This window comes from Arabidopsis thaliana, chromosome 5 (assembly GCF_000001735.4).
Source record: "Arabidopsis thaliana chromosome 5, partial sequence".
Classification (NCBI taxonomy): domain Eukaryota; kingdom Viridiplantae; phylum Streptophyta; class Magnoliopsida; order Brassicales; family Brassicaceae; genus Arabidopsis; species Arabidopsis thaliana.
Window position 1 is genome coordinate 9,674,275 of NC_003076.8, and position 23,281 is coordinate 9,697,555.

The 23,281-nt window shown below is 37.6% G+C and overlaps 9 protein-coding genes across 17 annotated transcripts; 6 read left to right on the forward strand and 3 right to left on the reverse strand.

Annotated features, from left to right (window-relative positions):
• Nucleotides 1-45: 45 nt before the first annotated feature.
• AT5G27390 (tagatose-6-phosphate ketose/aldose isomerase, putative (Mog1/PsbP/DUF1795-like photosystem II reaction center PsbP family protein)) lies at nt 46-1,945 on the reverse strand. Of its 4 annotated transcripts, none has more exons than NM_122621.4 (7): nt 1,542-1,940; nt 1,155-1,234; nt 1,013-1,073; nt 855-912; nt 726-783; nt 546-618; nt 46-452 (listed from the first exon to the last, which is right to left on the reverse strand). In NM_122621.4, the coding sequence occupies exons 1-7, from the start codon at nt 1,842-1,844 to the stop codon at nt 360-362; spliced, it is 726 nt and encodes a 241-aa protein (NP_198091.2). In that variant the 5' UTR covers nt 1,845-1,940; the 3' UTR covers nt 46-359. The 4 variants fall into 4 exon arrangements, with proteins under 4 accessions (NP_198091.2, NP_001331760.1, NP_001331759.1 ...); NM_001344009.1 differs by having other exon boundaries at nt 99-452; nt 726-748; nt 1,542-1,934; NM_001344008.1 differs by having other exon boundaries at nt 52-618; nt 1,542-1,945.
• A 114-nt stretch (nt 1,946-2,059) lies between these two features.
• AT5G27400 (S-adenosyl-L-methionine-dependent methyltransferases superfamily protein) lies at nt 2,060-4,229 on the forward strand. The gene is made up of 10 exons (NM_122622.4): nt 2,060-2,182; nt 2,274-2,340; nt 2,497-2,625; nt 2,713-2,776; nt 2,863-2,950; nt 3,029-3,113; nt 3,189-3,245; nt 3,326-3,442; nt 3,535-3,608; nt 3,678-4,229. Exons 1-10 carry the CDS (start codon nt 2,088-2,090, stop codon nt 4,009-4,011), a joined length of 1,110 nt encoding a protein of 369 aa, NP_198092.1. The 5' UTR covers nt 2,060-2,087; the 3' UTR covers nt 4,012-4,229.
• Nucleotides 2,060-8,666, forward strand: AT5G27410 (D-aminoacid aminotransferase-like PLP-dependent enzymes superfamily protein). Of its 4 annotated transcripts, NM_001203481.1 has the most exons (30): nt 2,060-2,182; nt 2,274-2,340; nt 2,497-2,625; nt 2,713-2,776; nt 2,863-2,950; nt 3,029-3,113; nt 3,189-3,245; nt 3,326-3,442; nt 3,535-3,608; nt 3,678-3,965; nt 4,480-4,615; nt 4,966-5,064; nt 5,134-5,205; nt 5,304-5,396; nt 5,540-5,677; nt 5,769-5,827; nt 5,918-6,020; nt 6,104-6,292; nt 6,378-6,478; nt 6,548-6,602; nt 6,689-6,775; nt 6,891-6,942; nt 7,035-7,120; nt 7,230-7,283; nt 7,374-7,457; nt 7,559-7,630; nt 7,717-7,797; nt 7,878-7,913; nt 8,045-8,210; nt 8,369-8,666. In NM_001203481.1, exons 1-29 carry the CDS (start codon nt 2,088-2,090, stop codon nt 8,192-8,194), a joined length of 2,811 nt encoding a protein of 936 aa, NP_001190410.1. In that variant the 5' UTR covers nt 2,060-2,087; the 3' UTR covers nt 8,195-8,210; nt 8,369-8,666. The 4 variants fall into 4 exon arrangements, with proteins under 4 accessions (NP_001190410.1, NP_568496.1, NP_001330283.1 ...); NM_122623.4 differs by lacking the exons at nt 2,060-2,182; nt 2,274-2,340; nt 2,497-2,625; ... (5 more) ...; nt 3,535-3,608; nt 3,678-3,965 and having other exon boundaries at nt 4,385-4,615; NM_001344011.1 differs by lacking the exons at nt 2,060-2,182; nt 2,274-2,340; nt 2,497-2,625; ... (5 more) ...; nt 3,535-3,608; nt 3,678-3,965 and having other exon boundaries at nt 4,392-4,615; nt 7,717-7,913.
• Nucleotides 8,667-9,713: 1,047 nt separating this feature from the next.
• Nucleotides 9,714-11,468, forward strand: CNI1 (carbon/nitrogen insensitive 1). Its single transcript, NM_122624.4, has one exon. The coding sequence runs from the start codon at nt 9,845-9,847 to the stop codon at nt 10,949-10,951; it is 1,107 nt and encodes a 368-aa protein (NP_198094.1). The 5' UTR covers nt 9,714-9,844; the 3' UTR covers nt 10,952-11,468.
• A 1,596-nt stretch (nt 11,469-13,064) lies between these two features.
• AT5G27430 (Signal peptidase subunit) lies at nt 13,065-16,081 on the forward strand. Its single transcript, NM_122625.4, has 6 exons — nt 13,065-13,321; nt 13,551-13,598; nt 14,189-14,251; nt 14,377-14,430; nt 14,605-14,691; nt 14,786-16,081. Exons 1-6 carry the CDS (start codon nt 13,196-13,198, stop codon nt 14,909-14,911), a joined length of 504 nt encoding a protein of 167 aa, NP_198095.1. The 5' UTR covers nt 13,065-13,195; the 3' UTR covers nt 14,912-16,081.
• Nucleotides 15,224-16,267, reverse strand: AT5G27440 (uncharacterized protein). Its single transcript, NM_122626.4, has one exon. The coding sequence runs from the start codon at nt 16,021-16,023 to the stop codon at nt 15,373-15,375; it is 651 nt and encodes a 216-aa protein (NP_198096.1). The 5' UTR covers nt 16,024-16,267; the 3' UTR covers nt 15,224-15,372.
• MK (mevalonate kinase) lies at nt 16,154-19,015 on the forward strand. 3 transcript variants are annotated; one of them, NM_001203482.1, is made up of 7 exons: nt 16,333-16,400; nt 16,773-16,909; nt 17,421-17,670; nt 17,765-18,012; nt 18,102-18,509; nt 18,604-18,893; nt 18,994-19,015. In NM_001203482.1, exons 2-6 carry the CDS (start codon nt 16,777-16,779, stop codon nt 18,699-18,701), a joined length of 1,137 nt encoding a protein of 378 aa, NP_001190411.1. In that variant the 5' UTR covers nt 16,333-16,400; nt 16,773-16,776; the 3' UTR covers nt 18,702-18,893; nt 18,994-19,015. The 3 variants fall into 3 exon arrangements, with proteins under 3 accessions (NP_198097.1, NP_851084.1, NP_001190411.1); NM_180753.4 differs by lacking the exon at nt 18,994-19,015 and having other exon boundaries at nt 16,315-16,400; nt 18,604-18,951; NM_122627.6 differs by lacking the exon at nt 18,994-19,015 and having other exon boundaries at nt 16,154-16,909; nt 18,604-18,951.
• AT5G27460 (Tetratricopeptide repeat (TPR)-like superfamily protein) lies at nt 18,901-20,570 on the reverse strand. The gene is made up of 2 exons (NM_122628.3): nt 20,269-20,570; nt 18,901-20,190 (listed from the first exon to the last, which is right to left on the reverse strand). Exons 1-2 carry the CDS (start codon nt 20,539-20,541, stop codon nt 18,988-18,990), a joined length of 1,476 nt encoding a protein of 491 aa, NP_198098.1. The 5' UTR covers nt 20,542-20,570; the 3' UTR covers nt 18,901-18,987.
• Nucleotides 20,571-20,663: 93 nt separating this feature from the next.
• On the forward strand, nt 20,664-23,115 carry AT5G27470 (seryl-tRNA synthetase / serine-tRNA ligase). The gene is made up of 8 exons (NM_122629.3): nt 20,664-20,945; nt 21,026-21,096; nt 21,285-21,446; nt 21,536-21,650; nt 21,744-21,937; nt 22,022-22,125; nt 22,225-22,408; nt 22,488-23,115. Exons 1-8 carry the CDS (start codon nt 20,813-20,815, stop codon nt 22,878-22,880), a joined length of 1,356 nt encoding a protein of 451 aa, NP_198099.1. The 5' UTR covers nt 20,664-20,812; the 3' UTR covers nt 22,881-23,115.
• Nucleotides 23,116-23,281: the final 166 nt, after the last annotated feature.

Consider the following 23,281-nt stretch of genomic DNA (forward strand, 5'->3'; position numbering starts at 1 on the left):
GTTTCGGAAACGCAAACGCAGGTTTTTTTCACAATTGGGCTAAAACATGAGCAAGGTTTCAACTTTCAACAACACAACCGCAGAAAATCACAGATTTTGAGCCCAAAACGCATAATCAGTAAAAACACGTTCTAGGACTTTCGCGGTACAAAGAATCTTGATTTGTTATCTCATTATACAGAACATCAATGAACATATTACATCAACCAAAAATAAACAGATAAACGAAAATGGAATGACAAATGTGTCTCAAAACAATATCTGGTTATCGCATTTGGCCAGTTTGTTCTTAGTCCCACATTTTCGAGTCGACTAGAGAGCGATTTTCGAGTTTTCTGTTAGAAGAAGCTGCCTTTTGACTATAGAATAGTGAAAGAAATGGCAGCAGATCGGAGCTTCAACTCATCGTCTTTCCATTTGGATTCCGGTGCAGCTGCTCCAGCGATATAAACCTTTTCAAGATTAAGAAAGAGACGCAGAGTGAGTAATGAATCTCGAAATATGAATGTCGAGGAGTAATCAAATGTGTGTTTTGCAGCAGAGACCTTCCCTCTGTTCACAGAGGCTACTAGAGCTATGCGTTCTTCATCTCTACCAAACTCGTAGAAGTAGTAATTTCTGCAGATATAAATAACAAGAATTTCAAACAGATGAGTCCTTTGGAAATTCTCCTATCAAGAACATTGATTCCCGAACCGATGGGAGTATAGTTTGAAGCTACTTGCCTTAAACCTTCTTCTTCCTTTACCTTGATTGTACGAGCAGAGTAAATTGTTGCCGCACCTGCTCATGCATAAAGAATATCAAAGACAAGATTCTAAGCAATTTTCTAATATGTATATGATTTAGCGAACCTGGAACAAAAAGTCTTGCAGCTGCCTTCAATGATCCCAAATCAGATATATCTTTAGCCTATTTGAATCAGAGATCATTCGATGAGCTTAGTGAACAAGGCAAACTGATGACTGCGGAAAATGTAAACTTGTAAAGGAAATGACTTTGCAGTGCAAACCTCTAAGAAAGTGATCTTAAGTTGATTTGAAGGACGAATGACTACACTCAAAACTTCTGATCTGCATACACAAATGATTTATCACACAAGTTATCCTAATGGAAATCCAAAGGGATTATAAAGGAAGAGGAACAAACAATACCCATCAGGAGTTTGGAACCGGGCGGCGAAAGTTTGTGGCTTTGCCTTGTCACCATAGAGAGACAATCCCGCAGAGTAATCCTAGAGGATGAGGTAACACATAATGTCAAGAACAATGATCATTTCATCCCAAAAAAGGAAGTAGCACCAGTTTTCAATTCAAGCTTAAGATTCTACTGATCTTGAAACACAGAACACAATGTAACAGTAACTCTTAAACCTCAAAATCAAATTGACTAGAACAACAACCATTGATTCAGACCTAACTTGGCAGCTAAATACATTGATCACTAAAAAGTCTACAACTTTAACCAAAGGAGCAGTCTTTGCATCGCTATATCACTCATTGATTCGTATTCATAAGAGATTGGTCACAGAGTTTACACACCTCAGGCTCATTGACGTCTTCAAAGTCAGGAGGAACCCTAATAGCGAACCCACTACCAAAGTACTGGAACCAAGACTTAGTGTTCGCAATGCCGAGTCGTAACGGTTTGGTAGACTTCAAAGGATCAGCTAATGACTCTGGAATTTGGTTTTGAAAGATGAAGGAGACGAAACAGAGTGATGCTGTTCTAAGCACCACATCTCTCCGAAAGGTAGCAGAAGAAGAGAGAATTTTGGGTTTATAAGGGTTTTGAGGTTTAGGGTTTGGTGGATGAAGAGAGAGGGAGTGAAGTAGAATGGCCATGAGAAGAGGAAGAAGAAGAAGAAGAAGAAGATAGAAGAAGGCTTCATTGCTTCGAATGGATAAGAAGTGGGGAGATTCTCTGAAGTGTTTAGAAGACAAATGATGGTGCAAGGCGAAGGGTACAATAGAAATTTCGTTTTTTTTGAAGGGTTATTTGGTCCTTTTGTATATAGGCCCATTAGGCCCAAAGTTTGCATGCTTTTGATGTGGCTAGTGATCCTCGGAGCTTGACACGGTGAAGTCATGGCGGCGGAGACGGAGGCAGAATCACAGTACCTTAATGTACTCTCTGCTTTCCTCGCCATCGAACCGGTGGACTCCGTCATCACTCTCGCTAGGTAAAACCACCATCATTCCCGCCGCCGCTAGCTTCTTTGTTCCATTAGCTCCGGCGTTTGATTTTGCTTCTGTATGTTCTTTTTTGTGTAGAGGGTGCACTGGAGGATCAATTACTGAGAACGCCCAGAGATTTTTCTGGGAAATTTGCGTTGAAGCTGTAAGTAAATTCTACTCTTTTGAAAACTCGGAGAAATGTGGAAGCTTTAAGATATTTGTAGTCAAGTTATTGATTTGGGACTTGTTAGTGTTTGCAAAATTGAATCTTGAGTTGTAGTAATGTGTAATTTACTGTGAAACTCGTGTATTGGATTAGGCTGCGAATGGTAACGGATCATACGCGAAGAAGTTACTGAAGAAACTCATAAATGAAGTTGAGTTAGAGAATGGTGAAGTATTGGATGAAGTGTATGAAGAGTATGCTCTTTACATGTTAACTTCTAAGGTGTACTTTTTTCTTTGCTATTTGAAGTTTTCTTGGTTTTTCTGTAGTTGATGGAAAAACAAAACTAAGTTTGGTTGGGTGTTTTAGGAAGATATATTGGTGAAAGAAAACATAAGGATAACCAAATTCATTTCTTTTCTTTTCCCTGAAGGTAAAGTCATGTCTTTGTTGTGTGTGTTTGTTTATTGTTTGTAGTTACTATTGAGATGTGTTTTGCTGACTTATTATGTGGATTAGGTTCGTACAAACACCCGAGTTGTCCAAGGTCGAGGAAATTAGTTATTCCGCTGCATTGTTCGTTGAACATGCTTGAAGGAGATACCGGGTAGGAGTGTTTATATGATCATTCAATTGCAAGAGTCTCGTTTCACGTTGCTCATTTTTTATCTTGGGGTTCTGGCAGGTGTTCCATCTGGCCATCGAGTCTGTTTCTGTCAGAATTTGTTTTGTCATTTCCAGAGTTATTCGCCAATAAAGCCTGTTTTGAGGTTAGTTTATTGACTGATGAGGTTTACTTTGTGATCTATTATGTTCATTTCATGATTCGATGAAGCTTTGTTTAGGTTGGTTCTGGAGTTGGTATGGTCGGGATTTGCCTTGCACATGTAAAGGCCAAAGAGGTATCCCTTAATTGCTTATTACCAAAGTTCACATCATAAGTACAAAGCTATGTTGACACACAAATATTTTTCTTGAGCAGGTGATACTAACAGACGGAGATCTTTTAACTTTGTCTAACATGAAGCTTAATTTGGAGAGAAATCACTTAAACTATGATGACGAGTTTCTCAAACAACCCGGAGAAGCTCAGAGTACAGTGAGTGTTAAACTCTCTTTTTGCTTTCTGATTCAGAGTATATAGGATACACGTAACCTATTCAAGATTGATTCTTATTTTTTCTTAAACAGCGAGTTAAATGCACTCATCTTCCATGGGAAACTGCATCGGAAAGTGAACTAAGCCAATATCGTCCAGATATTGTGTGAGTAAAAAATCTAGAATTATATAGCAGAAGATGTTGCTTATCTCACTGACCCTTGCGTTTTAACAGTCTAGGCGCAGATGTAATCTATGATCCGTCATGTCTCCCTCATCTACTTCGGGTGCTAGTAGCCCTTTTAAAGAACCCACCCAAAAGAGGAAATGGCTCTCTCGAGACTGAAGACAGAGACACGACACAAGAAGAACACAGTCCCGCGGTGGCTTATATCGCATCTGTGATCCGCAATGTAGACACTTTTAATGTGTGCTTGACACTTGCAGACCAAATGGACCTTTCCATCACAGACGTGACCGCAGAACTTACGCCTCGCTTTGAGCTTTTACCATATATGCATTCGTATGACCGCTCAACCGTTCGGCTCTTCTCCATATCCTCCAGATAATGTAATTCTTTCAGAAGCAATTTAGTTTCTTTACAATTGAAATCAAATATTCCTGGACCGTTATTTCGAAACATATTCCAAGATGGTTGTTGGTTGGTCAGGTCGAAGGTTTGGTGGTTGAAATCGCGGTTATTAGCATTTCATGTGTTTGCGGAAATGTGTATGTTGATCTTAGATTAAGGGTTATATATACAACCGCTAAACGCAATCACTGGTTGTTGCAATTATTTGATTTATGGTTTGACAGAAATTGGAGGATCTCTGGGAGTGCAAATAATTACATTATCACTCACCAACTTCGATGTGGCAGGAGATAAGATAAGATACTTGTGAAGATTAAACTAATCAAAAAACATCAATCAATTTCTTTTGGAAACTTGTAATCTTTCCCAAAAGTGTAAAAAAATAAAAATTTGATCTTTTTTTTTACATAAGTCCAAGATTATCGTCTGGTTCTTGTTTATAAAGAGAAACACGGACTAAGGCAATAATAGTTTTGTTGAAGTTGAGATTGATTTCAAAGGGATCGTCTTTAATGGAGGTGATACACGCATGGTCTGCTCCAAGATCACTCAGCACCACTCTCATGTACTCCTTTGCCCAGGTACTCTTTTTGTTTTCTTACCTTACTCAGAGATTTTTCCTGGAAATGGAACAGATTTGCCCAGGTACTGTTTTATCATAGAAAATTTATTGATGATCTAAATTTTGTTTGAGTGATTGAATCCCACCTTCTGAGCAGTAGAGAAATAGTTCTCTGTGTATTGATACCAGGAAAGAAAGAAAAAAGGATCAAAATTTTTGGTTTTAAATATTCTTCTTGGCTTCAAAACATCTATGTGTCCTCAATGATAAACAGTTCCGAATAAAAGTTTTTTACATTTTTGAGTTATTGTGAAACTATGTATGGTGTGAGTTGTAACTTGCAAGATGCTTTGGTTTAAATTTCTTCAGAGAGATGACATTGAAGTGCTTGATGAGCCATTATACGCTGCGTTCCTCAAGTCTACGGGTGTTGATAGGCCTTACAAAGATGAGCTTCTCTCTAAGATGGTAAGTTAATTCACATTAGTCAATTTAGGCATAGAGGAGAAATAGTATAATCGTCGCGTTTTCTAATAGGAGTGTGATGGAGAAAAGGTGGTGAAGGATATCATTTATGGTCCAGGAAAGAAGAAATATAGGTTTTGTAAGGTTATACTCACTTCTCTTTCTGATATAGAGACTTCAATTTTGTTCTATACCACACTGTGTTTGGGATAAATTTGTGTTTCTGGCCTTTCTCTGCACAGCATATATCGAAACAGCGACTTCTTGGTTTGCCAAGTGAACTAATGAGTGAAGGGAAGCACTTTATATTGATACGCAATCCCCTCAACATATTGGTAAGCTTCTCAAACTCACTTCTGGTGTTATGTTTTCGTGGAGATTCTTCTGGGTTGGTTTTGTCTTGACGTTTATGGGTCTGATCCTTTCTGGTTTGAGATGTTTCCTCTCTTTGCTTTCGTTTCTTTGTCTTTTCTTGCAGCCTTCTTTTGAGAAGATACACCCTTCATCGTTTCACGAATTGGGACTGGGAGAGTTAGTATCGATATACAGTGATCTCTGTCAGATGGGAACACCACCAGCAATCATCGATGCAGATGAGCTCCAGCGAGATCCCGAGGTTTCATTGCTATATTATGAAATTTTCACAAGGAAACCATTTCTTTTATGTAAGAAGATTCTTATGTTCTGTGCCATTCTTCTATTTTCAGGCTACACTACGCAGTCTTTGTGATGACTTAGAGATCCCCTTTCAAGCCTCTATGCTTAAGTAGACCCTCTATGCTCTAGTGATCTCTTCGATTTGACAGTTAATGGCAAAAGCAATGACTGTATCTTTATTGTTTGCGTTCTCTTAAAGATGGGAGGCTGGTCCTATACCAGAAGATGGACTTTGGGCTCCATGGTGGTACGAGACTCTTCATAAATCAACAGGGTTCTCGTCGCCCCAGAAGTACCCTCAGGTACAAGACCTGTTTTCGCTGCAATTTAAGATCCTGAAACTCAGACATCATTCAAACTACAATGTGTTTTGTTTTGCTTTCAGACTTTCCCTTTAATGCATTACGATTTGCTGGAGCAATGTTTACCGCTGTACAACATTCTGAGGTGCCACATGAAGCACAAGTCATCGCTCTTGTCCAGCACCTTACCTCCTCCCAGTCTCCCAGTTCCTGAAAATGCTAAACTTCTTGCTTGGGTTGGTGATGAGATTGTGCCACGAGAGATGGCGAAGGTGCTTGAGCCATACATGGATCTCTGTTTGTTATTTCTTGTTTATGCTTATGTTCTGATGTTATTTGTCTTTATTCTTGCTTAAGGTTTCTGTTTTTGACTCGGTCGTGCAAGGCGGTGACTCTGTATGGGAAGGTCTTCGTATATACAAAGGGAAAGTATTTAAGCTTGAAGAACATCTAGACCGGTAAGAAGCAAGTAAGAGAAAGTACTTCTTCGAATCATTCTTAGTAATATGTTGAAGTGTTGCATATAGGTTGTCTGATTCCGCAAAGGCTCTGGCTTTCAACAATGTCCCAACCCGCGAGGAGGTAAGTATATGATGAAGATAAAAATCATTGTCATTGTTTGGAATATGGGACTTTTCAATGAAGCTATCACAACTGAAAATGCACAGATAAAAGAAGCCATCTTCAGAACTCTCATAACCAATGGGATGTTTGACAATACACATATAAGATTGTCTCTAACTCGAGGCAAAAAGGTATTAATCACACTTTGACCAACTTCAAAGTAAATTATATGCAAGAAGATGCTTCTTTCTGTTTCCATTTCAATCATTTTAAACCTAAACAGCTATCAATTTTGTTTCTTTTAAGGTCACATCTGGAATGAGCCCTGCATTTAACCGTTATGGATGTACTTTGATCGGTAAAGTTTCAGATTTTTCTCTTGCAAGCATACAACTAAACTCTGTGGAATATGGTTTTTTGAGTATTATCGTTTTTCAAAATATTGTGTAGTGCTTGCTGAATGGAAGCCTCCGGTATATGACAATGATGGCGGAATTGTGCTGGTGACTGCAACTACACGCCGGAATTCACCCAACGTATAAAATTGCTCTCATTGTCTTGCATTTATATTTATTTGAGAAACACATTTGCTCAGAAGTGTTTTTGTCCATTGTTGTTTAATCTTCTTCTAAACTTTCTTTCCAGAATTTAGATTCCAAGATTCATCACAACAACCTCCTCAATAATATACTTGCAAAGGTACCATCCTTTGCCTGTCATCGAGTTGAATCCGTGATCATGTGTTATTAGGGACGTCATTGTGAGATGTTTTTATTGGTAATGACACAGATTGAAAGCAACAATGCCAACGTCGATGATGCAATCATGCTTGACAAGGATGGGTTTGTGTCTGAAACCAATGCAACCAACATTGTAAGATCCTCGGATTGAACATTTTTTACTCTCAAAGAACCGTACTGAATCTCTGTGTAGCATTTGGAAACTAACATGGTGGAGGAACTCTGTTGGTGCAGTTCATGGTGAAGAAAGACCGAGTACTCACTCCTCACGCAGATTATTGTCTCCCCGGCATTACTCGAGCTACTGTAAGAGAGAAGAAGATTCATATTCTTTCTGATAACATATTTCAGGACTATAACATGACCAGTCTTATTTTCTAATCCATGTCCAGGTGATGGAACTGGTGGTGAAAGAGAACTTTATCTTAGAAGAACGTAGAATCAGCTTGTCGGAATTCCATACAGCTGATGAGGTTTCCTCATCTTTTCCTTAATCTTAGAATCTCAAATGATCACTAACTAAGTGTTATCAATCCATATCAAAACTTTCTAGGTATGGACTACAGGAACTATGGGAGAACTCAGCCCGGTACATACTCAATCTCTATTTTACAATCAAGGAATATGAAAATCTCAATGTTTTGAGTGAAGATTTCCTTCTTGTGAAACACTTTCTGGTTGGTTTTTGTGCCGCTTATTTATCGAGGTTATTGGTTTTAGGTTGTGAAAATTGATGGGCGTGTGATCGGTGAAGGAAAAGTAGGACCGGTAACAAGAAGACTTCAAAATGCTTACAAGAAACTGACGGATGGTTCAGGTGTCCCAATACCTACTTACCAAGAAGTCAAGAACCTTGAACCATGTGTTTGATCGTAGAACACGAATGGTAAACCAGGCTTGTTAAATGTGTTCATCTAGATTCGTAAACTCTAACAAGAACGTTGAACAAAAGGAACCTTATTTTGGAAAAATGAAATCAACGTTAACATAATTTCATCATTGGTTTTTTATTTTTGAAGTACTGAAAAGGTTTTGTGATTGCAGGAAAAAAACATTGCATACGAGGAAAACGGCACGTATTTCAGAGGAAAGCTGTGGTGTTTTACGTTTTTGAATAGAAAGTGCGTGCTGTTTTAGCTCTCAAACTCTCTCATATTATGCTGTTGACCTGTTGTAGCCTGTGGGTCAATGTAATCACAGTTGGTCGCAAATCCAAGTCAAGTCAGGCTCTCTTGTTTGACTTTTCAATTTTTTTTTCCACAATAACGATAATGCTGATCAATAAACAAAACCATAATATCATCAATTTTTGCTTTGAGTTCTAGTATATATAAAAAACTATAAAGTCCTTAGTTTGGGTTGAGAAGCATAAATTTAAACCTCCCACAATGAATTTTTTAAATATGCATTAAAGGAGTTTGAATCCTGATAACATAACAACAGTGTAAATACCAAATACTAGACTACTATATGCTTTGATCTAAAAACATAAGAAAATAACATTATTAGTAAGTAAAGACACTTGGTTTAAGTAGTAAACTCCCTAATGGATCTAGTTTTTCACTTTCCATGTCATTTTCAAATATTATATCGACTAAAATAGGTGATAACAAAAAAGTAACTTATAGAGAGAAAAAAAAATTAGTTCATGTTGGAGACATAACTTTTGCTAATTTAAATCAAAGATCAAATGAATTTGGTTTGCTTTTGGGACTATAGTGACCACACATATAATAAATAGTGTGATTCCACGAGATTTGTTATTGGTTAAAAGGTAAAATTGAAAAATTGCAGATCATTTTGTCTTTGTGCAGATTGCCAATTTTTATTCCCAACGGATTGGATTTGCCAATTCAAAGTCAACAGAAATTGTAATTAAAAAAAAAAAGAAGCATATTTGAGTTAGTGATCAGGATAGACCTATGATGGCTAAAGACTTTCTAGAAGAATATGAATATCAAAGTAGTCGTCTATAAATGATGACGGCTAAGACTAGTAAACATAAATTTGTTAATTTTTTCAAGTAATTTTTTCTTCGTGTGATCACATATCATTAACATGTTCCAAATTCATGGTCCTCTTATCTTGAATAAGATTTTAGTATGTATTGTAAACTAGCTCAAAACATTAACATTTCTGTAATAAACGAATGAATGAAACTTGCCGGTGAAATAGTAAATTATAAAAAAGAGATATGAAAATGACCATTTTAGATGAAATAAAAGATACTTTTCATACATACATATACAGAGTTTAGGACCATTTCAACAACTTCTTCGAAGTCATCGAACTATTTTGATTTGTATGACTTTTCACTTCCATCTCCAATTGGAAACTTCTGACCGTCCACGTGGCATTCAATAAGTAACACATTTGCTTATGACATATCCCCTAACTTCCTCGCTTCTTCTCCACGACTTTTTCAAACTTTTCAAAACCTCCCTATAAACTTCAGATCCTTATTCCTCACAATATTAAACCAAAAAAAAAAACTAACTTTTTGGGACTCCAGAACTAATAATGGATCCCATAAAACACATCTCTTTACCAGTTCTTGTCTTGTTTCTACTATTATCCGTGTCGGCGGGTCAACCCGGAACCCCGGACCAGAGACATGACCCGTATGCTTACAGCGGCAGTCTAAGTCCAGCCATGGCTGTTGTCGTTGTAGTTGTCATCGCAGCTCTCTTCTTCATGGGCTTCTTCACCGTCTATATACGTCACTGTACTGGCGCAGTAGACGGTAGCGTTACTCCTGCAGGAGGAGCTAGGAGGAGAGTGACGAACGCAACGGTTGCGCGTGGGTTAGACGCGGAGACGATCGAGACGTTTCCGACTTTTGTTTACTCAGAAGTGAAGACACAGAAGATTGGTAAAGGAGCGTTGGAGTGTGCGATTTGTTTGAATGAGTTTGAAGACGATGAAACGCTGCGTCTGTTGCCTAAATGTGATCACGTGTTTCATCCTCATTGTATCGGCGCGTGGCTTCAAGGTCACGTGACTTGTCCGGTTTGTCGGACTAATCTTGCTGAACAGACGCCTGAACCGGAAGTGGTGGTGGAAACCGATCTTGAGGCGCAGCAGCAATCGGCGGTTCCTGTACCGGTGGTGGAACTTCCACGTGTTAAATTCCCGAGGTCGCATACGACAGGGCATTCGGTGGTTTTACCGGGAGAGAGTACCGACCGGTTTACGCTTAGAGTACCGGAAGAATTAAGGAAGAAGATAATGGCGAATTGGAAATTGAACCGGTCGAATAGTGTTTTTGTTTTACCGAGAGGAGGAAGCTCGAGGAGTGGTAAACAGGTTGACCGGTCGAGGGCTAAATCGGACCGGTGGTTGTTCCGTAAAACTCCGTCGTTTCTATGGAGGAACCGGGATGATGGTTCGATTAGGCTAGGTGGTACCGGTAGTGTTAGAGGAAATTCAGTAACAAGTCCGAGCGGTGACTCGGTACGAGCAGACCGGTGGGCTTTTCTTAGAAACCCATCGTTTCTCTGGAGGAATACGACGCCGGTTCCTTCGCCGAGAGTTGAAGTCAATAATAAGGACGGTGAAGGAACATCGTCAGTTCAACATATCGGTACAGTTGGTTCAACTAGCGGTTCCCTTAGGCTACCGGTTTAGTGTTCGGTGATGTTTTGTGCATTGTTCATAAACACGCAATAGATTTTACGTAATTCTTTAATTTTGTTTGTCTTTTTCTGTAAGATATTTAAATCGACAATCCAACGGAAAAAGGAGATTGTTTTACTTAATTTATTTTATACTCTTCAAAAGTCAAACAAAGAACGAACTGGAGATTGGTCTTGTTCTTAAAAAAAAAAAAAGTCTTGTTCGTCGACCAAAGAATACATGGAACTGGAAGATAGAGACTACAACATTATTTTATAGCGGTAATGGAATGTATTATCTAGTTCTGAATTCATGTGTTTATTTCTCGATGAATACGATGAACGACTAAAAAAAGAGAGGAACTATATAACAAACAAATTTGTTACCAATTAATGATTGTTTTTTTTTTGGGGAAATACAACGTTTTTTTTTTCTCAAGTAGTATTGTTGTCGGACCAAAACAAAAATTTGTACTAATATATGAATCAAGTAGATAAGAACAATGTATCAAATTAAAATTTCAGATAACAGTTTCCACAGTTAATCATTTGAGCGTCAAAAAAAGTAATATCATTTGAACATTGAAGCACGAGGTACTTTACTTTCAGAGCTGAGACTAAAGATAGTTCGAGAAGATCTTATTTTAATACTTGGAAGTTGGAAATACGGAAATGAAATCATATACATTAAAATATAAAACATAGTTACTTCATCAGATAGACCACGACTAAGTCGTTTCGATACGGATTGGAAGATTACTTGTTCAACAATTTGAATAGTTACGTAGAAAGTTGCCATCATTCAAATTTTATTCTAGAAACATAAAAATGTAAAAATTACCAAACACACAATATAGCCGTTGTTGTCTACAATATGATGATGGTACCATTGTTTATTTGTTTTTATATAACTGCATACGAGATGTTGGAAAATGTTTACATATATTTTAGTTAGTTAGTTTAAATAATAATAAAATAATTTGTACTTTTTATTTAATTTACTCTATTTTTTAATAATTTTATGTTTTTTGTTTATTTTATGTGACATTCGATCTACGTCCGTAATCAGATTGAGAATACAAGAACGTCTCATACCTCAGAAAAAATTTATAGTTCTGCATTTTGCTTTTTTTTTGCGAGAGTCGGCGGCATCTCTGTCACACTGAACAGTAAAGAGAAAAATATATTTAGGATTTATTTTAATCGTGTATTTATACTGTGTTTTTTGGGCTGGGTCTTAAACAAATCTGCCCAAAAAATATATATATATATATATTTTATTTTATCTCTTGTGAAAATATGTAAACAATTTATTCTTTTTGTGCTGAATGATTAATAAGTGAATGCAAGGTTCCAAGTTTAAGAAAATATATACTCGATTTGATCCGACGAAATCATATGGAATTGCGAGCAATACATTTATCAAGGTTTTAAAAATTGAGATTTCAAAATAACGCTTTTGTTATTATAACGACAAACAAAATAAACCATATTTCTTATAGAAAAAAAATAGTTCGTTCTAAATTTGTACATGACTCAATATCTTATTTTTTAAATCCCATATAGTATCAAAAAGTATTAAATTATTAATGCACACAAAGTCACAATCAATGATTTATATTAAATAAAATTGCATTGACTAACTATTTGGAATAAATCATGGATTATGTATACTGTATAGTATATAATTCGTATGCACACAATCCATGATTTATGTTTTAAAAGACATATGAACACAATCCATATCTCTGTGTACAATCTAACTTTTCGAAATAAATCTAAACAAAAATTGAATAGTTTATAATTTCAAAGTTTGCAATTCAAATCCAACATAAAATAATATTAATCAAAATAATTAAGTAGAAACAATTTTGATTGGTTTTATGCTTAGTTTTACTAACTTTGCCATTACGACCAACAATTTTTCACTAACAATCGGTTTGGTGACAGAACCGATTAATAACTTTGCCATTACGGCCAACAATTTTTCACTAACAATCGGTTTGGAGACAGAACCGATCAATAATTTTCTAAACCGTACTATTGTAAACCGGAATGTTGGTTTATATGATTAAGATCACATTGGTATAACTCTACGTGTCTCGTCCAATCACATTTCACAGCGTCAAGGAAATAAATATTAGATAATTAATAAATTTTAATAAGAGGAAAAAAAAACATTCATCTTCTTCTTCTTCGTCGGAGTCGGAGCAGAGAAAGGTTTTGGAGATCGAGACCAAACTCCGATTGAAAGAGGATGCATTCTTTTGGTTACAGAGCGAATGCTCTACTCACATTCGCCGTCACGATTCTAGCTTTCATTTGCGCGATTGCTTCCTTCTCTGATAACTTCAGTAACCAAAATCCCTCTGCTCAGATCCAGGTATGCCTAATTGTTAATTGCAGAGATCTCTTATTGTATCATGGATCTATGTGTGCATGTTTTACTTCAAGTTGTTTTAGATCCTTAATTTTGCTGGATTCTGGCGTTGTAGTTGGAAAATTGTAATGGTTAGAGGGAATTTTAAGGATTGTTCTGGAAGTTTGTTCTTTGAGTTTGAAGAAACTTTTGTGGAGCCTGATTTTTTTAATGATTGTTCTGTGGTTTGCAGATATTGAATATCAATTGGTTTCAGAAGCAACCTCATGGAAATGATGAGGTAAGGTTTCATACTCTTGCCTCTTCTTACGGCTTTCTGTGTCTTCACTGTAAGTTTCTATGATTTGAGCCACCAATATATATGCTCTGGTGTGCTGAGTTATGTTTATCTGGTCACGCTTAGTGGGTAAAATTATGCTTATTTTAGCATAAACTTTAATGAGATTAGGTTTTGTATCACACCGATCTTTAGTTGTTTAGTAAGATGACAGAAATTCTTGGTAAAACACTCTAAATCGTCTTCTTTAGTGAAGTTTTCCTTAGAGTAGCATAAATTTTGGCTTTTTTCTTGATGGTTGAATAAGGTGGCACTTGTTGGTATGAGACTTTATTGAGAGTCATATTAAGCTTAGCGTTCATTGAATTTGATGGCCATAGGGGTTTAGATGCAACTGTTTCTTTGAACATTGTAGAAATATATAAAGATTTTACATTAGCCTACTCTTGAAAGTCAAATTGTCGAATTTGATTATATTATACTCTAGAGGTGATATTAGTTAATGAGTTTATACTCGGTTATTTACAGCTTATTCATATACCAGTTAACGTGTCTCATATATTCTAACTTCTTAGCATTTAACGTGTTTGCAGGTCAGCTTGACACTGAACATAACAGCTGACTTGCAGTCACTATTTACTTGGAACACAAAGCAGGTATAGCATTTGACAATACACCAATCCATCTCTTTTGCTATAACCTGAAGTTTTCCCAATGTTGTTGTATACCACTTTGTATGGTCGGATAAACATAAAACCAACACTAACGAAAACATTTGCAGGTATTTGCTTTTGTAGCAGCAGAGTATGAAACCTCCAAGAACGCCCTGAATCAGGTATAAATCTATGTTGCTTCAAACGCTTTAATTTTATATAGCCTACTGCTCTCGTCAGAGCTAAGAACTAGTTAAGGGTTATGTGGCTTTAGTGTTACTCGCTTCTTCATGCCTGTCATATAGATTGGGACCCCTTTTGTTAATATACCATTAACATTTGACATTTTTCTTAAGGTTTCACTATGGGATGCCATAATACCAGAGAAAGAGCATGCCAAATTCTGGATACAAATCTCAAACAAGTACCGTTTCATAGATCAGGTACATAAAGCACTTTCTGTGATCCCCTCTTGAAATACCAGTCCTTCATGTAATTCTGAAGGTATCTGATTTTTGTGAATGGGATTCATTCTAGGGACATAACCTCCGAGGGAAGGACTTTAACTTGACATTGCACTGGCATGTCATGCCCAAGACAGGCAAGATGTTTGCTGACAAAATAGTTATGTCTGGTTATCGTTTACCTAATGCATACAGATGAAGATGAAGAGCCTCCTCCTGCATCATCTAAGGTTAACAAAAAATCTCTTAAATTAGGAAAGAAGAGAGTTATATTTCAGGTGTTAAGTTAGACTTGCTGATCTGTATACTGGCATGAAGTTAAAAACATTGTTTTGGAATGAATTATGAGCCAAGAACATATGAGATTGTCGTCGACTCTTTGATTAGCTTCATACGAACATAACTCTGCATATACCCGATCAAAATTTGATCGCATTCATAAACCGAGCCTCGAACTCCATAAGAACATGTAACATAAGAAACAAGAAAGTGGAAACAACATGGTCTGTTGTCTAATCATGAAGATAGGTATGAGTTGGTAAACAAAACTGGAATCGTTCATCAAATCCAATTGCAGACAAATTCAACAAAGTTTAGCAAAAAAAATCTCAATTGAAAGATAATGGAGTAAACAACAGAATCACTAATCTTCCTCTCTATTTACACTCTTCTACGACTTCTCTTATTACCAAGAAGAACTGAAGAACAAGATCTAACTCTTGAAGCTAACTTCACAAAATTCTCTTTCTTGTATCCAAAAACCAATGAAGCAACGACGCAGAGAAACCCAAACACCAAAAATCTAGCTTCTCTCTTCAACTCTTTAACCACAGTGACACCAAATAAACAAAGCCCCAAAACCTTCAAAACCAATTCACTCTTAATCTCTATCCCAGAGATTTTGCAAAAACCATAAATCCAAAGAATCACACAAACAAAAACCAAAATTGGCACTTTGTTCTTTTTCCTTCTCCATCCATCAAATCTTCCCCATCCTCTCCAAAACCCTAACCCTCCTCTTCCTCCTCCTCCTCCATCTACGCCGCCCAAATCAGCAATGACAAGATCCAAGGGCTGTGGTAAAATCTGGAGATTAGGTGCCAATAAAGACAGTGAATTGAACAGAAACCTCGTGATTCTTCGATACCCAACTCTTTGTTTCCTCTTCTTTGCACAAAGAACCAAACTTTGAAACTGGGTCCGATGTGAAATCGAAGAAGAAACTCGAGAAATTGATGAAAGTCTCAGACTTTTTTGTGGATTAAGAAAATGAAACCTACTGAGATGCGATGTCAGATGAAGAAGAGTCATTACCGCAATTTCTGTCTTCTCGTTTCTTTTCTAATCCCAGTTTGGTTAGAGACAAAAGAAATAGCCGTTGCTAATGCGTATGGGATTTGTTTCTTCGAACCATACCAAACCAAACCGAAAATCAAGAACCGGTAAATTCAAATTGAAAGTGAAACTTTCTTAACAAAATTCTCACATTAAAAGACGAATTGAGTTTAAACCACGGTTAAACCATGCTAAACCGAGTAAAATTACATTTATATATTTTTAACCGGAAATGTTAAACCAGAACCGGTTATTTAACACTATTATCCTCGAAGAGGTTACTTGAACACGATTCTCGTTGGCTTCAGACATTTTCCATCTTCTAGGTTTCTTTCTTTCTCAGCAATTTCCAGGTACGCTGTTTCTGTCTATTCAATTTCTGCTTTTCTGTTGAATTCGCATTGCCGGAGGTAAGAAAATGAAGTCAATGAGAAGAAAAGAACGATTTTTTTTTTTAATTCCCAACTTGTGTTCGATCTCTGAGCAGCTCTTATCTGATACAACCATTTTTTTGGATATAATATCTAAATTTGTAGTCTTTAGTTTAATTCAGATCCCAATTATAATAATGCCCTTTTGATCTGATCCACATTGCGTATCAAAGGCTATTATTATTTTATTCCCAGAGTTCAATTATTTAGTTGGTAGAATCTCTCTGTGTTGTTGTGAATCTGTCTGTTTATGTAAATCAATTCAAAAGGTTGTGACTTTTGTGTTTGACTTAGGAAAATGGAAGTGAAAGCTAGAGCTCCTGGGAAGATCATACTTGCAGGGGAACACGCTGTTGTTCATGGATCCACCGCTGTAGCTGCCGCCATTGATCTCTACACTTACGTTACTCTCCGCTTTCCTCTTCCATCAGGTTCCTTTTTTTTCCATATTCTGAGGATTTTTTGTCTTGGTGTTATTGCTACTTTGAGATCACCAAACCTGTCATTACTGTATTGAACTCATGAGTGAATTGTTTAGCAAAAGATCTGAGCTTTTTCTAATTCACTTGGGGATATAGCATATGCATGAGTTTACATTTGTTCAAATTTGGTTTGGGTTCTAGACTTTGAATGTTCATGTTATGATTGTCTTTGTGTTAGCTAATGTCACCAAGTAATAGTATTATCAAAGGGCTTGAGGCTGTGTTAAGATGGTAGAGTATCCTGCCTTCTATGTACTACGGGTGGTTAATTCATTCTGCGCTCGTGCTTACTAGATTCGAGTTCAAACAGCTAATGAAAATGTGATTTCTTAAGTGCCAATAGGCAGATTTGTAGCAAATGACTTGACCTTATTACTGAATTCAATTCATGTTTGATTATACTCTTTTGTCCCATAGAAACAAATCTGAAAGCTTTATGTTTCTTTATTTTTTCTGACAGCTGAGAACAATGATAGGCTTACACTTCAGCTCAAGGACATTTCCTTGGAGTTTTCATGGTCCTTAGCCAGAATCAAAGAAGCGATTCCTTATGATTCAAGCACTCTCTGCCGTTCTACGCCGGCTTCATGTTCAGAGGAGACCCTTAAATCAATTGCAGTTTTGGTTGAAGAGCAAAATCTTCCAAAGGAAAAGATGTGGCTCTCCTCTGGGATCTCCACGTTTCTCTGGTTATACACCAGAATTATAGGGTACATAACTCTAAATAGTTGACATTTCTATGTTCTTGCAAACATTTTTTCCGAGTTCTTCATCTTGTTGTGTTTCACGTTTCTTGTTTTTTAGGTTCAATCCGGCTACAGTAGTCATTAACTCTGAGCTTCCATACGGGTCTGGCCTCGGTTCATCAGCAGCTTTATGTGTAGCTCTCACAGCTGCTCTCCTTGCTTCTTCTATTTCAGAGAAAACCCGTGGTAACGGTTGGTCATCTCTCGATGAAACCAATCTTGAGTTGCTAAATAAATGGGCTTTCGAAGGCGAAAAGATCATCCATGGGAAACCTTCTGGGATAGACAACACCGTCAGTGCATACGGTTTGTTCTAACTGTAAAACTCCAAATTCTCGGATCAAAGTTTCAATAATATGTTAGAGAAAACCGTTTCTGTTTCGTGGTGGTTGCAGGCAACATGATCAAGTTCTGCTCAGGCGAGATAACTCGGTTACAATCCAACATGCCTCTGAGAATGCTAATTACCAACACTAGAGTTGGGCGAAACACAAAAGCTCTGGTCTCTGGTGTGTCACAGAGAGCGGTAAGACATCCTGATGCGATGAAGTCAGTGTTCAACGCCGTGGATTCTATAAGCAAAGAGCTCGCTGCGATCATTCAGTCTAAAGACGAGACCTCAGTTACAGAAAAAGAAGAGAGAATAAAAGAACTCATGGAGATGAACCAAGGTCTGCTCCTGTCAATGGGGGTTAGCCACAGCTCAATCGAGGCTGTGATTCTAACCACGGTCAAGCACAAGCTTGTCTCCAAACTTACAGGAGCTGGTGGCGGCGGCTGCGTCCTCACTCTATTACCAACCGGTAAACTTTGTCAGGAACTTTCAATCATCCTTTTTGTCAATTTCGGTTCTTTATTCTTAAATTAACCCCTCTCTGCAAAACAAACTCGTTTCAGGGACGGTGGTGGACAAAGTGGTGGAGGAGCTCGAGTCCAGCGGTTTTCAGTGTTTCACGGCATTGATTGGTGGTAACGGAGCTCAGATTTGCTATTGATCAGGTCGGAAAAATCATATTTGGCCTCTCACCATTCTTAAACTTGCTGACGTGTACGTCAAGAAGGCTGCAATTAGAAATTCAAAGAGTCGATTTTTTCTTATAAATGATGTGTTGAATGTAAAATTGCTTTATTATTATACCATGTGACAAATAATTGAAAAAAGCAAAGATTGTTTAGTTTTTTTTTTTGTATTTTGAAATTGTTATGTTTCATGATGGGAAATATAAAATGACAAAGTTTTTACTTAGATTGTCACATTGATCACATTATTTCCTCGTATATTCATAGTTTGTCCAACTTCATCATTTCATAGATATCATAAGCTGGTCTTTTGGCATGTTCATGCATTCTAAGTAACAATCTGTATAATGGTAAGCTTGCAAGACCAAGACGATGCAAATCTCTAACATATGCAGTTGCTTCTTCAATTTTCTCCTCTTTCTCAAAGTACTCGGCAATCGCCATGACGATGTTATGGGATGGCCTCCAATGACACCGCCTCATTAGTACAAACACTTGGTGCATAGCATCAATGGCTTTCTCCATATTCTCACATTTCACCCATCCCTCCATTAAGATTTCCCAGGTCTTGTAGTTTGGAGTACCTCCTCTCTCCAACACACAACCATGCAATGACTCGGCTTTCCGGATTTCTCCATTACGCACATAAGCACCCAAAAGAACATTGGAGACCCTAACATCATAGTTAAAACATTGAGCCTCCCACTCACTAAACACCCTTTCAGCCTCTTCAAGATCACCAGTTTTCACCAAAGACGACAATACACATATGTAGTTCACACAACTAATCCTACCACAAACCGATTTAGAAACTTCCCACAAACGAACAACTCCTTCCTTATTCCCTAAAGACGCATAAAGCGTGATAAGAAAGAAATATCCAAGCCTATTACTTCTATTCAACATCTTTTCCGCATCCTCAAGCACCAACCTAGCCTTCTCATCAAAACCACTCTTAATATAAACATTAGCTAAAGTACACAACGAACTCCACCCAACTTCAACACTCTTATCACCAACCATTTCCTTATAAACCGTTTCCACAGCCGCAACTCCAGACACTTCACAACATGCATTCATCCAAAGATTATACGAAAGAACGTTTCTTGGTATCTTATTCCCTTTCATCATCGAAACAACCATAACTACTTTCTCATACTGACCACTAGCTTCATAAAGCTTCATCATTTCGTTAAACGGGTGTGGAGTAACAAGAAACCCTAATCCATTCAACTTCTCCATTAGAGCTTCCGCTTCTTTAACCATTTTATTCTTCACATAAGCACGAAGAAGCGGAAGATAAGCCGATTTCGCTACTCTCATAGACACAGAACTATGTAGCAGCTTCTCAAAATACTCCTCTCCTTGTTTCAAGCCATGAGTTTTGATGATCAAATCCAATCTAAGAGCAATGTCATAAACACTAAATTCAATATCTTTTTGATTCTCCATCCACTCCATCATCTGTATATACACACATTACTGGCAAAATCAAAATCAAAAGCTTAGTTCTCAGTTTTAATTAAGGGAAAAATTTCAAACCTGGAGAGCGAGATCGTAACGATTTGATCTAATGAGACGCTTGGAAATCAATCGGAGCTCCGATAAAGAGACGGCATGACCCGAATCGATCCGTTCCTGAAGCAGAGAGGTAACGCTGCGTCGTGGACCGTTCTTTCTCAGTATCTCCTTCAAGCTATTCCGATTTGCGACTGATGACGTGTCCGAACCATCTGCAAGTGAAGACACGAGCCTTGATACTACGCCGGTGGTGTTGAACCTCGTCTTCGCAACCGCAACGCAACGAATCAGCATTTGGATTTTGGAGCCGCCGCGAAACTGGTTCGGTCTTTCTCGAGAATCTCAGAGAAGAGACGGTGAGAGTGGATTTGGGCCGTATTAAATTAAGTTGGGCTTACCCGGCCCATATCAATAGTTATAAGCCCGTTTAAAGAACCGACGTCGTATGGTCAAAAACCTGAAACATTAGCTTCCTTCTTCTTCCTCACCTTCAAGCGCCGACTTCGTTTTCTTCGAATCCAAATTTCTGTGTCTGCTTTTGATTCACAGAGAAGGAGCAGGAAAGATGTTGGATATCAATCTATTTCGTGAAGAGAAAGGTAACAATCCGGAGATTATCCGAGAATCGCAACGCCGGAGATTTGCCAGCGTTGAAATCGTCGATGAGATCATTAAGCTGGACAAGGAATGGCGTCAGCGTAAGTATCCACGATTGATCCATTTGCTCTCTTTTAACGAATTTTGAGCTTTGATGCTATCAAAATTTGTTGTGTTTCAGGTCAATTTGAAGTTGATAGCTTCAGAAAGGAGTTCAACAAGCTCAATAAGCAAGTGGCGCAGCTCAAAATTGTTAGTTTAATCTCAAATTTTATAGTAATCTTCTGTTAGATCCGTAGTGGTTGCTTTTAGGATCTGGAATTTGAGGATTTACTTATTAGTGTGAATGCCATAGTTGGTGAATGATTTAGTTCGTTTGAGCTGCAACATTGATGGGAGTTAGTAATAGTAGGGTTTTGTTTTTGGTTTCTTTGGAATAGAAAAAAGAAGATGCGAGTGAGATTATTCAACAAACTGAGAAAAACAAACAAGATTCTACTGCAAAGGAGGCTGAAGTTCGTGAAGCTTATGCTGCTTTGAAAGCCAAGTTGGAGCAAGTTGGTAATTTGGTCCATGATTCTGTTCCAGTTGATAAGGACGAGGTTAGTGCCATTTCTTTCCTTCAAAGTTAGAAACTTGATTCATGTGGTGGTGAGAGAGAGATATATTTATGGTGTTTTAATGTATGCAGGCTAATAATCTTGTGATTAAACTGTGGGGTGAAAAGCGGTTTTCTACGCCTGGTCTGAAGCTGAAAAACCATGTGGATCTTGTTGAGCTTCTCGGTATTGCAGATACCAAAAGAGGTAGTATTGACTTGCACTTTGCCGACCTCCTTGCTCTGTGTTAAAGGGTTTTTGTGCTATAGGGTTTCAATTGTAATGCTATTTTGGCCTCAGGTGCTGAAATCGCTGGAGCAAGAGGCTTTTTCTTGAAAGGAGATGGTTTGATGCTTAACCAAGCTCTTATCAACTTTGGGTTAACTTTCTTGAAAAAGAGAGGATTCACAGGATTGCAACCTCCTTTTTTCATGAGGAAGGATGTTATGGCCAAGTGCGCACAATTGGCACAGTTCGATGAAGAGCTTTACAAGGTATTTAATTGTTACAAAACATCTGTGTACTTGTCTTGTTAGAGTAGTTTTATTCATAGAAGATTGTGTTTTTTTTTTGTCCAGGTGACTGGTGAAGGAGATGACAAATACCTCATTGCAACTGCTGAGCAGCCTCTTTGTGCGTACCATATTGATGAATGGATTCATCCGACTGAGCTTCCCCTAAGGTATAAACAAACATAGTAACACCTACTCGCAGCTTTAAGACAATTGTTTCTTTAATGTATTGGGAAAATCCGCCAACATTATGTATTTTTTTGGTCCAGATATGCTGGTTACTCATCCTGCTTTAGAAAAGAAGCCGGTTCACATGGAAGAGACACCCTTGGTATTTTCCGTGTTCACCAGTTTGAGAAAATTGAACAGTTTTGCATCACCGGCCCTAACGAGAATGCCTCGTGGGAAATGCTCGATGAGATGATGAAGAACTCTGAAGATTTTTACCAAGCGGTAATCTCGATACCTTAAGTTAAGAAACCTTATACATTTTAATAGTTTCTAAATAGTCAACTGTGTGGTTTCTCTGCAGCTAAAACTTCCATACCAAATCGTCTCGATCGTCTCTGGAGCATTGAATGATGCAGCTGCGAAAAAGTACGATTTGGAAGCTTGGTTTCCTTCGTCCGAGACATTCAGGGAGCTTGTGTCTTGTTCCAACTGTACAGACTACCAGGCTCGCAGGCTTGAGATCAGATACGGTCAGAAAAAGAGCAATGAGCAGACAAAGCAGTATGTGCATATGCTGAATTCGACACTTACTGCAACAGAGAGGACCATTTGCTGCATTCTCGAGAACTACCAGCGAGAGGATGGTGTCGACATTCCTGAGGTTCTGCAGCCGTTTATGGGCGGAGAGACGTTTTTGCCTTTCAAGGCCAAGCCCGTAGTTGCTGATACCAAAGGGAAGAAATCGAAAGCTTGATTGATGTATTGATTCAGATTAACGACTCTTCTGTTTTCTTGAAATTGATGAAACACTTCGATAAATTTCTTTACTTTGTGGAATTTTTTTGGACTTCTGTTATTTTACCAGGACCGTTATTTATCATCTGATTTCTGCTAGTATTTGTTCCTTTTGTTTGGCGAATCATTGTTAACTTTACTTCAATGATAAATCAAAGACGTAATATAAGTACTACAAATATAAGTTATTTTATTCAATGAGCTAAATTTTTGTATTAATTTCACCAAACTTTTGGCATATTAACAAACTTGAGTTTAGATATCTCAAAAACGTAAAAAAAAAAGAAAAAAAAAAAAGTCTCAAAAATTAAGTCGAGTATAACCGTCAAAAACTATATCAATCTTATTATATAAAGTACG

Excerpts from the sequence above, each read along its gene's own strand:
- MK (NM_122627.6), top strand. The coding sequence starts at position 16,777 with ATGGAAGTGAAAGCTAGAGCTCCTGGGAAGATCATACTTGCAGGGGAA. Across the intron at positions 17,671-17,764 it reads TTATACACCAGAATTATAGG|GTTCAATCCGGCTACAGTAG; the intron begins GTACATAACTCT and ends CTTGTTTTTTAG. Across the intron at positions 18,013-18,101 it reads CAACACCGTCAGTGCATACG|GCAACATGATCAAGTTCTGC; the intron begins GTTTGTTCTAAC and ends TGGTGGTTGCAG.
- AT5G27460 (NM_122628.3), bottom strand. The coding sequence starts at position 20,541 with ATGCTGATTCGTTGCGTTGCGGTTGCGAAGACGAGGTTCAACACCACC. Across the intron at positions 20,191-20,268 it reads GTTACGATCTCGCTCTCCAG|ATGATGGAGTGGATGGAGAA; the intron begins GTTTGAAATTTT and ends GTGTATATACAG.
- AT5G27430 (NM_122625.4), top strand. The coding sequence starts at position 13,196 with ATGCATTCTTTTGGTTACAGAGCGAATGCTCTACTCACATTCGCCGTC. Across the intron at positions 14,252-14,376 it reads TTACTTGGAACACAAAGCAG|GTATTTGCTTTTGTAGCAGC; the intron begins GTATAGCATTTG and ends AAACATTTGCAG. Across the intron at positions 14,692-14,785 it reads AGTACCGTTTCATAGATCAG|GGACATAACCTCCGAGGGAA; the intron begins GTACATAAAGCA and ends GATTCATTCTAG.
- CNI1 (NM_122624.4), top strand. The coding sequence starts at position 9,845 with ATGGATCCCATAAAACACATCTCTTTACCAGTTCTTGTCTTGTTTCTA.
- AT5G27440 (NM_122626.4), bottom strand. The coding sequence starts at position 16,023 with ATGACTCTTCTTCATCTGACATCGCATCTCAGTAGGTTTCATTTTCTT.
- AT5G27470 (NM_122629.3), top strand. The coding sequence starts at position 20,813 with ATGTTGGATATCAATCTATTTCGTGAAGAGAAAGGTAACAATCCGGAG. Across the intron at positions 21,097-21,284 it reads AAGTGGCGCAGCTCAAAATT|AAAAAAGAAGATGCGAGTGA; the intron begins GTTAGTTTAATC and ends TCTTTGGAATAG. Across the intron at positions 21,938-22,021 it reads TCGATGAAGAGCTTTACAAG|GTGACTGGTGAAGGAGATGA; the intron begins GTATTTAATTGT and ends TTTTTTGTCCAG.
- AT5G27400 (NM_122622.4), top strand. The coding sequence starts at position 2,088 with ATGGCGGCGGAGACGGAGGCAGAATCACAGTACCTTAATGTACTCTCT. Across the intron at positions 2,183-2,273 it reads TCCGTCATCACTCTCGCTAG|AGGGTGCACTGGAGGATCAA; the intron begins GTAAAACCACCA and ends TTTTTTGTGTAG. Across the intron at positions 2,951-3,028 it reads ATGCTTGAAGGAGATACCGG|GTGTTCCATCTGGCCATCGA; the intron begins GTAGGAGTGTTT and ends GGGTTCTGGCAG.
- AT5G27410 (NM_001203481.1), top strand. The coding sequence starts at position 2,088 with ATGGCGGCGGAGACGGAGGCAGAATCACAGTACCTTAATGTACTCTCT. Across the intron at positions 4,616-4,965 it reads TCATGTACTCCTTTGCCCAG|AGAGATGACATTGAAGTGCT; the intron begins GTACTCTTTTTG and ends AAATTTCTTCAG. Across the intron at positions 6,603-6,688 it reads ATGTCCCAACCCGCGAGGAG|ATAAAAGAAGCCATCTTCAG; the intron begins GTAAGTATATGA and ends GAAAATGCACAG.
- AT5G27390 (NM_001344008.1), bottom strand. The coding sequence starts at position 1,844 with ATGGCCATTCTACTTCACTCCCTCTCTCTTCATCCACCAAACCCTAAA. Across the intron at positions 1,074-1,154 it reads CGGTTCCAAACTCCTGATGG|ATCAGAAGTTTTGAGTGTAG; the intron begins GTATTGTTTGTT and ends TTGTGTATGCAG. Across the intron at positions 784-854 it reads TGCAAGACTTTTTGTTCCAG|GTGCGGCAACAATTTACTCT; the intron begins GTTCGCTAAATC and ends ATGCATGAGCAG.